Genomic DNA, 13,736 nt, shown 5'->3' with positions numbered 1-13,736 from the left:
TTGCCGTTATGAAAATTGATCACCTGACGCTAGTGTTCCCGCGCATCTCAAGTCTACTATTTAAAGATTTGAGCCAGCTGGTGACAGGGCAATGACGCTGGAGACACACATGAGGTCTGCTATCTCTTCATAGTGAATGATTTAATAGAATCAACAATAATTTGCAATTGAATAATCACATTTTCTCGAATTTAAAGCTTATTTTCAATTTTAGGTGAAAATGTTACTGAACATTAATTGTAGAGATTTTCATGCTCAATCTACTCCACTTGATTTTTTTTGTTTCAATTGTATCTGAAGCCTGATAATTGGGAATCTATCTGCATTGATGAGGCGGAGCTCCTGAAATTTTTACAGATATGGGACTTGTGGCAGTTGATAGAGCTTATCAATGACTATTTTAGGTATGAATTTGATCAAAATCGTTGGAGCCGTTTCCGAGAAATTCACGAAAAACACTGTTTTTGACAACATTTTCGCCATTTTAGCCGCCATCTTGGATTGCATTTGATCGAAATTGTTCGTGTCGGATCCTTATAGTGAAAGGACCTTAAGTTTCAAATTTCAAGTCATTCCGTTAATTGGGAGATGAGATATCGTGTACACAGACGCACATACACACACACACACACACACACACACACCCAAAAACCAGTTTTTTGGACTCAGGGGACCTTGAAACGTATAGAAATTTAGAAATTGGGGTACCATAATTTTTTTCGGAAAGCAATACTTTCCTTACCTATGGTAATAGGGCAAGGAAAGTAATAATTATAGAGAAGAGAAGAAAATAAAAAAATATATAACAATAACAAATGGATATAATACCAAAACTATAGATACAAACAAAAGAAAAAATGTGTAAACATGTTTGTAACTTTTTTAATAAATTCATGATATTTTTAGGCGATATTCTAGTGTTTTATTATGATACTTACTTTTTGAAACAGAATCAGTTCTACAGAACAACAACTCTTCATAATCTAATATGCCCAAACTCATAAGTTGCCAAAATTTCTCAGCCAGAGTCTGTTTTTGAGAATCTCCATCATCAGCTGTAAGTCTATGGGATACACGTTTCAACACATAGCCCAGCTTTTCCAGCACAATTTCAACATTTCCTTCAGTTTTCCAGTCGTCAAATGTCGTTTTCAACAATTTGGGAATTTCATGCATCGGTATAGTTTGGTTGATATTTTTCAGAACGTTGGCTAGCAAATGTTGATTGACTCCGTTTAGCTCAATGTGTATCTGAAAAATGATTATCAAGATTATTTTTCATGTATTTCTACAGAACTACTTGATACTTGTTTTATGTAATTACTAGTACCTTTTCTTATGATCTCTACGATATATTTGAAGAGTAAATTTACAGGGTGGCGCACCATATGATCCAACATTTAGTTTTGTCATAGAAAGTTTATTGTGAAAGCAATACAGCAAAATGAGATATAGCTAGTCTACTGTATGCCTGGAGATTGGTTTCTGACCATTAAGTGTTCAATGTGTCCACCTTCTTGTCTGATAACTGCTTCAACACGAACGCCTATGTTATTGGAGACTCGGCGACACATATCCACGGTTATCTGTTACATGCCTCAATGATTAGCACTCGCAGATCCATCAGTGTGTTAAGCCCGGTCCAGATGCTCAAGTTTAGCTTCAGTCTTTTGTTCAAGCATAAGTCGGAGCATGTAAGTCGTTGCGTCTGGACGGTAAAACGGATCGGACGGTCTTCAAGCTTAAGTCGTCAAACTTAAAATGTATCGGCCGGCAATCTTTTTCCATCAAACCGTCCGTCTTTTGCCTATCCACCAAAACCTAAATCGCGTAAAAATAGAGATAGAGAAATTGTGATTTCAGATTCGGATTCAGCGCTCTCAAATTAATAAATTGCCTCGCGAGTACTTGAAAATAAGCAAGTTTTTTTATCGATTGTATATAACGCCATTTAACCCTTTTTTCTTTCTTGTTTCTCATGATACTCTCAGAATTTTATGTTGATATTATGATTTACTATCATGATGATGTACTATATACATATATGTACTATATTGTTGATAAGAATACTATATACAAAATTTCAATCCATTTACAATCACTGTGTCTCGAGATATGACATGTAAACAAAGCCATTTAGCGATTAACAGTAATATCTTTGTCATTATGTTGTTAAATATTATAGCATCATCCAGTTGAATCAGCGAAAAAATACGATATAATTATCACTCATCTACCGGATATATGTCAACCGTATACAATTCAGACTCAATGAACCATATCACAATTCATATTGAAGTAACACATAGCCTCTAGCTACTTTGGACTGTTGTAAAAATTAGAATTGAAACCGTTTTGGGCGTAAGTTAGCCTGTGGTACTTTTCTGTAAGTTGTATAATTCTGAATGATTGAATAAATAAATGAATAAACATATTAAGAACTGAACTTGTCAGCACAAAAATAGGAAAACAAACGACATAAGACGGATGCGTGTGGACGCAATTTTACATCCGTCTTTGGCTTGAACCAAACGATCCGTCTTTTGCTTGAGCAAAAGACAAGTCATGTTATTACATAATAATTCTAACACTAAGTAGTTCAACCTAGTTTAGGTTTGAAAGGAATTCTTGTACACTATAAAAGCTCATCAACTAAATATTTTTTCATTTGTTTTTTGAAAATCTTCAAATCATCATTACTTTTCAAGATTTGAGGTAGCTTGTTATAAAATTTCCTACCAATATAATCTGGTTTTTGTTCAATAACCTACTATTGTGTCCCATTATATGATAATCTGCTGTGTTCGCGTATTATACTCATGAACATCTGATTCTGGATCACACCACTCGTTTTCACATGCATTACAACTTCATTACATACAAAGATGGCACAGTTAATAGACCAAGCTTTTTAAATAAAGGCCTACAAGAGTCTACCTATTCACTTTCTCTATACATCTGAGTGCCTTCTTTTGAATCTTAAACACTCTGTCCATATTTTGTTGAGATGAATTACCCCATACTAAAATAGCATACCTAATAGAGATAGTATAAGTCCATGGTAAGCAGTTAACAGTAGTTTTTTATCATTCAGCCTAGCAAGCTGCCGCAGGACAATACCCCAGATGATATCTTATTACATTCCTCTCAATGTAAGGATGCCATGTTAATTTCCTGTCCAATAAAATTCCAAGATGCTACTTTCTCTTCTTGGTCTAATTCATTTTCCTCTACAAACACATCTTTTTCTCTATCCTCTACTGAATTATATTTACTTTTGAATTGTAGGAATTGACATTTCTTACTATTTATTGTTAATTGCCTTTGCTTCAAGAATTGGACAGATTCTGTACCAGAAACCAGTTCCAGTACAAAGTTCCTGCCCCACAGTCGAAGCCTGGTAAATTGTTACAGTTCAAACTTTCAGAGCTCTCATTGGTCGATTGAATTGAAGTCTGCTTGCTTCTCTGCGCATGCGCTGATAGCTTGTTTGTTTACCATAGCATAGCCATAGAATACATAACCAACAAAATGATGTTTGATAACCATTCGTTGAATGAATATTTCTCTATAGAAAATTTGAGAGTAATGGAATGAAAGAATGCACACTTTCAAGACGGTAAGTTTGTAAAACAGCCTTTGTTCATTCAGGCAGCTAGTAAACAACACATTTGGTGTAAATCAACTTTATAAGTGCGCGCCAAAAGCTTGAACCTACGATTTTGAAATGGCGTTCCATGGGAACATTTTGCACTAGTCACGTGATGGAACAATTTACGATTGGAACTGGAACAATTTACTGTGCACAGAACGTAAAAATTATGGGATTATGGTATGTATTGAAATTCACAACATGATATCATTATGTTATTACACAATTAAATTAATTTTATGATCAATAACTTACCAAGAATACATTTGTGACATGATCCGCATCAAACGAATCCAATTTTAGTTGTAGCAAGTGAGGTAGTGACGTCACAGGATCTGCAATATGCTTAATCACCAATTCTTGACCTTCGTACAGAGAAGATTTATTAGAAGATCCATCATTTCTTGGCGAAGAGAAAAATTTGACAAAACTTGGAGATCGTTTTGTTGGAACATCTTCTAGCAATTTGTAGTTAGCTATCAATTTTTTCCTGAAAAATAGACCCTAATTCAGTAATTCCTATCAAATCATCAGCGACGAATAGATTATAACTGAATTGATAAATGTTTAGAAATATGATGAATAAAATTAATAGAGTACGGGTAGCCTGTTTTCAATTATTGTAATGCTACCTGTATTGGGAGGTCCACGTTATTATGACAGTATTTGGTAAAATTGGTGTTGCTATCCTTGTCTATCATTCGCCAAAGCAGATAGCGCTATCCTTTTTTAACACAGCAACGTTGCCAGATCGTTTTTTACGATGTAAAAATATAATTATTTGACAAAATATTTAATCGCAATTATGGAAATTTATAATATGATCGTTTAAAAATATATTTTCTTGACTAACAGAATATAATTGGTTATTTTAAACGAGAATGAACAGTTACTATTACATCAAATAAACCGGTATCAGCTATTATTTATTAGAAGGCAGTGTCAAGGCAGAGAATCGGCAACGCAGTTCTTCTATTTTTCTCCACTGTCATTATAACGTGGATCTTAAGATATTAACACAAACAAATAACGACCAAGGCACAAGAGTAGGGAATGGAACCACCTTCTAGTTCAAATAGTTCAAATATACAATCAATAATTTATTTGAATAATAAATAATTGAGTATAACTAGAATGTATTCCTAATAGATAAATGGATAGATTTTGTAACAATCATATCAGGCCTTGGTTTTCTACAGCTACAAGTCAGGTCAAGATAGTTTTCGACTTGCAACTTTCTGCCTCAAAATGTACAAAAGGAACCAGCTTATGGCAAAGGGGAGTAGAGGTTGAACAATGATGGTCAAAAGTCTAACGGTGAAATAACCGATGCTGACCAGTGACAAAAGGGTGGCAGCCAGACGCCAGGCATGAGTGGAGTGCCATCAGATAGGGGGCAGCACCAACTGGGGCAGTGATCCAAGGAGGAACAATGGTTCAAGGGTGGGCGAGCACGTGGAGTTGGGAACACGAGGACACTTTTCGGTGAACCACGGCTAGAGTAACATGTCTGAGGAGTGAGCAGCGTGCAGCCCGCAGCCCTAGGGGCTGAAATGGAGTCCTGTTTCGGGAAAACCAACACCACATCAACACCATCACATCAAAACCACCATTGAAGAAAAATAATTAAAATTCATAATTTGTAATGTAAAGTGAGCAGTTTAAAAGTGCGCGAAAAGGCCATGGTCCGCGGGGTATACAACATATAAGGTTAGTGTAATTTTAAGTTGTTGTTTGTTTGCCACACTGGTTATTTACTTGTATTATTGTTGTTTAAATAGGGTTTAGGTTTTGTGATTCGTAGTATTATTGTGCATTATTCTATTTTAATATAGAGACTTTCAATAAACATTATTATTATATTTCATAAACGGTAAAATCATATTTCATATTTCGGTGTTCTGCTTAACAGACTTATTACTAAAATTCCAAAGGACATTTGATATATTTAATCAACATTGAAAATCTCATTTGTTTCTTTGTAAAGTGTGAATTTTATTTGTCTTTTGCTTATTTTCATTATATTTATCTAATGATTCAAAATTGCCTTGTGTTGTTATTTCACAAGTATCATTAGATCCCCTCCCTTCTTTATTGTTTTAATCATGGAGTGAAGCAATATAGTTGGGAAAGATGTGTAGTTCTACATTCATTGATTGCTGGACTGCGTCTTTATTAGAGTAATGTACATTGTTTTTTATATAGTTCAAATAAATTCATGTCTCTGCTAAAGAGTTATGCTGTGGTAGTTGCTTATTCAAATTTCGAGGGTCGTTCCCTAATAATTAACGTGGCGCCTGGGTTATAAATTTCAAATTTTCATATTACTATTTAAATTTCAAATTCACCATATATTAAGCAATCAGTAAGTGTAGATCTAGACAATATATGTATTTATTTTACACTTTATGAACATTTCAAGAGTGGTGTGGACCATATATAGTACAGATACTATAGTAATATCTACTTTGTCGAATGTTAGACAAGGATAGCAACATTAATGTTAATCAAATACTGTCATTATAACGTGGACCTCACTACAATAGATTCCATTTGACCTAAAAATCTATTTATCTATAATTATATATAACGGAAAGAATTGGCTTATAAACGTACGGGATGAAAAATTCAGGATATAATTCAGACCGTTCGGGATAGAAACGTAAAAGAAAATTCACGAATGACGCATCATCACGTCTGATCAACTGAACTGATTAACTTGAAATTCTATATATATATATATATATATATTATATATATATATATATATAATATATATATATATAGATTCACAATTTACCGAAGATGGTAACAGGCCTATTTTAAATTCTTCAAGATTTCAATAGATCAAGTTTTCAGTTTGTCAAGTTTTAAATTAGTCCCTTGCGGAGCACGGGTTACCTGCTAGTCATCAATAAAATAGAATGATTCTACACTCACAAATGGTCCCGATGTGAATGACTTGTAGAGCTTCTGTACAGTTGTTCGATGTACGAATAAAAATATCCGTAGAGATATGTGGATGATTTGAAATGTTTGATGCTAGCTTGAAGGAGATCTATTGTTCCATTCAGATGCTGAAGAATAATATCCAAAGCCATCGCTCTCAAAACTAGATGCTCTTCCTCATCAAATAACAGCGGAGAGAAAACCATGAATACCTGTAAAAGTATTAAAATGAAACTGTAAAAATAACAGAAAAATAAACAGTTATTGTTCTTGTATGAATAAAAATACTGGAAGCGTATTTCTATTGTGATATTAGAGTTATTATACAGCTCGAGGGAACAACTTTAAATCTGGTAGGAATTCAAGTACCTGGGCAAGACGGTGAACTGGACAACGAAATAGCACATCGAGTAAATACAGCCTGTATAAATAGGAGGAAAATGACAGGAATACTTTGTGATAGAAGAATAAATGAAAAACTAAAGAGAAAAATCTATAAAACAGTCGTATGGCCCGCGTTGACATACGGAGCGGAGACCTGGGCAGATAAAAAAGCCCACGAACACAGACTGCAGGTCACTGAAATGAAGATGCTGAGCTGGAGTTGCGACCTAACTAGAAGGGATACAATCCGAAATAAATTAATAGAAAACAGAATGAAGTTTAAGTTAGAGGTGGGAAAAGGCTGAGAAGAAGAAGAAGAAGATTAGAGTTATTACGTCGATGAATACCTGTAAAAATAGGAAAATTGTTCTTGAATGAATAAATGTGCCATTTTTCTTTTGTGAGATTCGCGTTAATGTGAGCGTCTGATTTGTATTTGATTTTATAAAGTCAGCATCATAAAACTATTACTATTAATATGTAAATTGTATGTATTGAATATGAATAAATGAAAATTAATAAAAACTTGGCCTATAATTTAATGAGAACTTATAATCAATAACAGCTGTGCTAATAGTGAAGTTGTGTTTCTTTTCTGGCTCAAAATTTTGCAAAATCACTTTAAATAATACTTTTAATAAATTTTCAATTTATAGAGATTTGAGTGAAATATTTTTGTTTGTAATCAGTTTTTAAGTATCAAAATTCAAAATTTTTAGTTTAGTCATTAGTTTTGGAGTGGAAATTGGACTTTTTGGAGTTAAAGTGAAATCTTAACCTTTTTATTTTTGAAACATTTATTTGTAAAAATTTGGGAGAAGACAGTTTTGGGCTATGCCTGTTGTCTTCTCCCAATCATATTATATTTATTATAATTATGATTTGTAATTGTCAATGAAATGGAATAAATGGAAATGGAATAAATGGAATAATAGATGAACTCATATACTGATGTTGAAAATGAATTCATATTTAAAACAATTACAACTAATATTCAATTGTACGGTATGTATGGAATATGAATGAATAAAAAATAATCAGAGAACTTATGATATGATGAACTCATACTGACGTTGAAAATGAATTCATATTTTTGAAACGATTACAATATTACCTGTAAGTACCATATCGACTAAGATAGATAGATAGATATATAATTATTGCCTTCATTTATCCCACTCTAAAATATTGCAAGTGTTGTGGGCAAAGTTGAGGACTAAGGACAGATTAATAAATGAGATTAACTTACTTCTTCGTCGTATTCCGAATCTGTTTTACCATTAGTGAGTTGACAAGCACTGATACGTACTTCAATTGGCTTTGACTTGTTATGTACCACCGTCTCATTCAAATAGGTCAATAGAGTTGCAGATCCAGCCAGAGCGTTTTTCAATACATCCAATACATTCAGTTCCTGCTCCATGATTGTTTTAGAGCTTTCAAATTCCGCTGCAATAAAATTAGGTCGTTGTAATCATGTATTATTTTTTATTTATACCGGGTCCGACATAAAAACCTGACGATTTTTGAGGGATAATAATTGAAGGGTGTTTCGTACAATTGAAACATGTAATATATTGCAATTTACAGTGAATTACATAGATTACTCAAAAAGTGATTTTATTCGAGGATTATGTCATAATTTAAAGTGATGACAGTACGTCAAATTTATATAAAGAAACTTCTCTATTATGCATGGATGAGAAAGGAGGAATTTACAGTGAATAATAACGTTTCTATGTATAACCTGACATCTCATAACATTTATAATATTAACTATTCAGATTTGACAATAGTGCAAAGACAATTGGGGTATCTTAGCTCAAAAATAATAAATATCATGCCAAATGCATTGTCAGAATATCTTTCTAATAGGGGTAGACAGAGGATGGAACAGATAAATAAGTGGGTGATACAAAAATTGTTCTTCGACATCAGTCAAATATTATAATTACTAGTAATTTATTGTTAACTTCGATTTTTGTAGCTTTGAATATTAGTAAACAATTTTTATATTGTCTAAACAGCTGATACTCTCACTCAGCGGTCAGGGTTTTGCCCTTGCTGGGTGGTGCCATGTAATTTTAATTTATTTGTAAATAGCATAATATATTATTATAATCTAGAATATTCTTTTGTAAGTTTTTTATTTTGTATTTTGTTTTTATGGGCAATAAAGATGTTAAAAAAAAATTATTTCCGTTACGTTTGATTTTTACACACTAACTTAACCTAATTCTAAATTTTGCCATTACTCGCTCAATCATCACTTGTATAATTGCTTCGATTTCTCGTTGAATGACTTCCTCTAGTTCTGTGGATTATTGACTGCCCAATAACGGTAATTTTGTTTATTCACAAATCCGACAAATGAAAATGTGCCTCGTCACTTGAAAGAATAGCGTCATCCTGGTGGCCATTTTCGAGAATGATTCCGCAAGCGGCGATGTGCTCAATCATTAGCATTAAGTCAAGTTGTTGCACTAACATTATCCTATACGGATGGAATTTCAGATCAGAATGAAGAATTGGTCATACACTTCGATCAGAAATGGCTAGCGCAACAGCATGTTTCTCAGCTGAACGTCGTGGAGACCGTGCAACAGCTACTCTTACCGCGTTGATGTTTTCAGCCGTTCTTACAGTCCGTTTTCGTCCTGTTGGTTTCGTTTTTAAAGCAGATGACGTACTCCTAAAATTCTTAACCCACAACAAGATTGTTCCTGCTAGGAACAGTCGCGTGTCGATTTAAATTATTGAAATGTGCGAAATGAATGTTGTGTTAAAATAGCTAAGTCATTCTTTTTAAAATAAGCTTCCATCACAAACGCTCGATGTTCACTTGACCACAACATACTGGCTACTGAATAGCGATAGAAATAGGGCAAGAATAGACCCTTCGATGTACAACATTCCCGCCTTTTCAATGACAGTGGTGCCAACATAACAATTACTACAAAATCGTCAGATAAATATGCCGGTCCCTGTATTATGTAGCCAGCTATAGTGAGGTCCACGTTATAATGGCAGTATTTGATTAACATTGGTGTTGTTATCCTTGTCTATCATTCGACAAAGCGATACCGCTATCCTTTTCTAACTCTGCAACATTGATAGATCGTTTCCTAACAATGTAGAAATATAATTTATTAGCATAATATTCAATCTCATTTTTGAATGAAAAACCACAGATTTATTGATACTTAGAAAGACCGGTTTTGGTTATTACACCATTGTCAATCTCTGGTGTAATAACCGAAACCGGTCTTTCTAAGTATCAATAAATCTGTGTTTTTTTGACAATTTCTTAGTCTTTTTCATTCAATATGAATAATTACCACAATATCAACTTCTCAACTACTTCTTCTAAATTACTGTAGAAATAAGCAGATGACACTCACCGTAGAGGCTTCTGATAAATTTCATGAGGAAAGACTTCTTGTGTGTGGAGTCTGTTTTAATTTTTTCCAAGTTTTTCAATTGATGTTTGTAAACTTTATTGAATAAAACAGCAAACGCCAAATGGAATGCTCGATTACTTTGGTCTAAGCTGTTGGCTTTTCCTAAAGCAACAGTGGATTGGTGACAGGTCTGTAAATATGATACATTGAGATAATTAATTGTACAATAAAACAATCAATATAGATGATAAATTATGCAATAGAAGATGTTTCCACCACTGATACATGCATTTTTGAAGTTCACTTTGTCCGTCTTTGTAGTCTTCATAAAAAATACATCAATGCATCTCCATACTGACATTCAAGAGTTGATGCCTTAGTATATTAAGCCAGAAACAAAAAATATATTGGTATTTTAAACGGTATCTTTACCCTATGATTAAGCTCAGTTTTATGATTAAGATAGATTTATATTGATTTGTTCATTTATATAATGACCTTCCGGTAGTGGCGCCCTACTCAATCACACGAGCAGTCGCGTGTTGTAATTTTTACAACATCCGATTTTCCAAGTGTTATGTACTCTGTTTACTGTCAACACACATTAATTAATTGTATAATTACTATTCCCATCACATTGGATCATAATATCACGCCAATAAACATTTGGATGATTACCATTTCTTAGCCCAAAAATGAACACCAAGCAAAGCCATCAATTCTGTGTTATTGGTTCGTTACTGTCCCCGTATACAGTCTTTCCCTATCATACTTATCCACTGTCGCGACTAAATGGCACCTAAAGACTGAACCATTGCTCGGTTCATACTGCAATTCAGTGGAGTGATGGGGAGAAAGTTTTGGAATGGATAGGTGACTCATTCACTGACACCACACCATTCAATAGTTTTGTGCAGTAAAAAAATTGACACTGTTGTACTTTTTACAAAAGCGCGACTGCCGGAAGGTCGCAACACTAATCACTGAAATACTGTTGAATTAGATAAGGACAGCATTATTAGATGACACTGTATCATATTGAGTTGATACTGTATCATGTGTGGTGATACTGTATCATGTGTGGTGATACTGTATCATGTGTGGTGATACTGAATCATTCTGTGGTGATACTGTATCATTTATAGTGACACCATAGAGAAAAAATAGCATAAGATGTCCCATGGTATAGAGCTTGTATGTTAACTCAAGCCGATAGTCCTAGTAGTTCGTCAAGCTATATTGACACGTTCTCTCATACAGTCCTCTCTGGTTATGTCGAGTGAGTAAACGTGTGTCAGTTCGGCTCCGTCTTCTAACAGATATTTCGTAGGGTTATACAGTTCAATTCACTTCAAATTATACATCTTGTTATTCAGTTTCTCGAGCTTAATTCAATAGTGAAATTATATTTTTGATCTCACCTCTTTTTATTTATCTTGAAAAAACATTCCTAATTCTTCAGTCTACCTTCTCGCCTGTAAAAGTGTAAATCCACCTAACGGTACACGATGTTCGACCGAACAGAGGCACTCCGAGGAATGAGGTCAATGCTCCGAAGCAAGCTATTTCTGGAGCATTGTCCGAAGAGACCCTCCTCATTATTCGACAGCAAATCGAAGAAACTGTCATCATGCCGTTTCTATGGCAGTGAAATCTATCTTTGAGGAACTTCAGGCATTGAAGGAGGAGAACAAACAGCTGCACGATAGAATTCGTGAGCTAGAGGTGTCTTGTCACCTGAAGGTCGACGACCTCGAGCAATACGGGCGCCGACATTCATACGTATTTTTGGGATCCCGGAGAGTGACAAAGAAGACACGGACCTGCTGGCGCTTGATGTCTTCAACAAGAAGCTGAACGTGCCCGTGACTCTGGCGGATGTCAACCGCTCGCATCGCGTTGGAAGGCGTCAACCACCTCAACAAGGGCAAGCTAAACCCAAGACCGACCCATCATAGTACGACTCTGCAGCTACCGGACCAGGAAGATGATCTTCGACGCTAAGAGGAAGCTGAAGGGTTCCGGCATCACCATTCGCGAGGATCTGACTGCGGAGCGTCTCAAGATCCTCAACGCTGCGGCCGACCGTCATGGGCATAGGAATGTCTGGTCATCGACGGGAGGATCAAGATCTCTATCGGCGAGGGAGGATCCAAGAGGGTCCACACAGTCGAGAGGATGACCGACCTTCAAAAAATAAAGGTAAATTAAATCATTTCAGGATTCGATGACTAAGGTGCCCTTCACTACAATAAGGAAATTCGTATTAATACATTTCACAGTAGATACCTTGGCATTTTCATGAGCTGGCTTTCTGTTCTATAAATGAATCTTTCCACTGCTATTTATGCAAACTAAGAGATCCACATTTGTTAATACTGATTAATAATTTATCTTGATATTAATTCCCAAAACTACGTTCAATGCATCAACTACTATACTCCAGAGGGTACTTAGAGAATCATTATCTCTATTCTGACTATATTATTACATCTCTTACCAAATTATTTCCATAATTAATAATTTTCGAAATGCTGAATTTCAAATAAATTGGATGATTAACATACGTTATAGATATGGATGTAATCTATAGGTAAAGATAGTAATCTCCTATATAATGATATCTTCTACTGTTGCCACAGCTTGAACAATAGAAGCTAATGTGTGAAGATTTATTGATAGAACAGAGGGTGAGTAGTCTGTTCATATGCTTATATAGGGGCTGTGTTTCATTTAACGTTATCTTAGACATTCATCACTAAACTATTACAGTTCTCAATTTACTACTTTTATCGTTATTGCAACTCCCAATAGTTAATTATACTTCTAATACTATATAATATTTTCCACACTTCACCGTTCAATACTATTTAAAACTCATCTAAAATAATCTAACACTTTCTCCATCGTCTCCTCTACTTCTTATTTTTTTTTCTTCTCGTTTCTCTTCTTGATCTTATATTTATAATGATTACTTGAATATTGTTGTTTGCGATGATGATTATTATTCTTTTCTTCTTCTTCTCGTCTTCTTCTTCTTCTTCTTCTCCTCTTCTTCTCTTCTTCTCTTCTTCTTCTCTCTTCTTCTTCTTCTTCTTCTTTTCTTCTTCTTTTCTTCTTCTTCTTTCTCTTCTTCCCCTTCTTCTTCTTCCTTCTTCTTTCTTCTCTTCTTTCTTTCTTTTCTTCCTTCCTTCTTTCTTCTTCTTCTTCTTCTTTCTTTCTTTCTCTCTTCTTTTTTTCTCTCTTTTCTTCTTTTCTTCTTCTTTTGCTCTCTTTCCTCTTCTTCTTCTTCTTTCTTCTTCCTCTTTCTTCTTCTTCTTCTTCTTCCTTTCTTCTTTTATTTTCTCTTT

The 13,736-nt window shown here is 34.5% G+C and overlaps 1 protein-coding gene across 1 annotated transcript in view; it reads right to left on the bottom strand.

Moving 5' to 3' along the window:
* LOC111048163 overlaps positions 1-13,736 on the bottom strand; it is a gene marked incomplete in the record, with an annotated part of 59,733 nt that overhangs the window by 25,237 nt on the left and 20,760 nt on the right. Inside the window, 5 exon segments of the mRNA XM_039422578.1 lie at positions 939-1,251; positions 3,908-4,142; positions 6,593-6,813; positions 8,235-8,434; positions 10,387-10,576. Coding sequence (XP_039278512.1) covers positions 939-1,251; positions 3,908-4,142; positions 6,593-6,813; positions 8,235-8,434; positions 10,387-10,576 — 1,159 coding nt within the window.

Source organism: Nilaparvata lugens, chromosome 3 (genome assembly GCF_014356525.2).
Source record: "Nilaparvata lugens isolate BPH chromosome 3, ASM1435652v1, whole genome shotgun sequence".
NCBI classification, from domain to species: Eukaryota; Metazoa; Arthropoda; class Insecta; order Hemiptera; family Delphacidae; genus Nilaparvata; species Nilaparvata lugens.
This window is presented reverse-complemented; position numbering and strand designations above follow the sequence as displayed.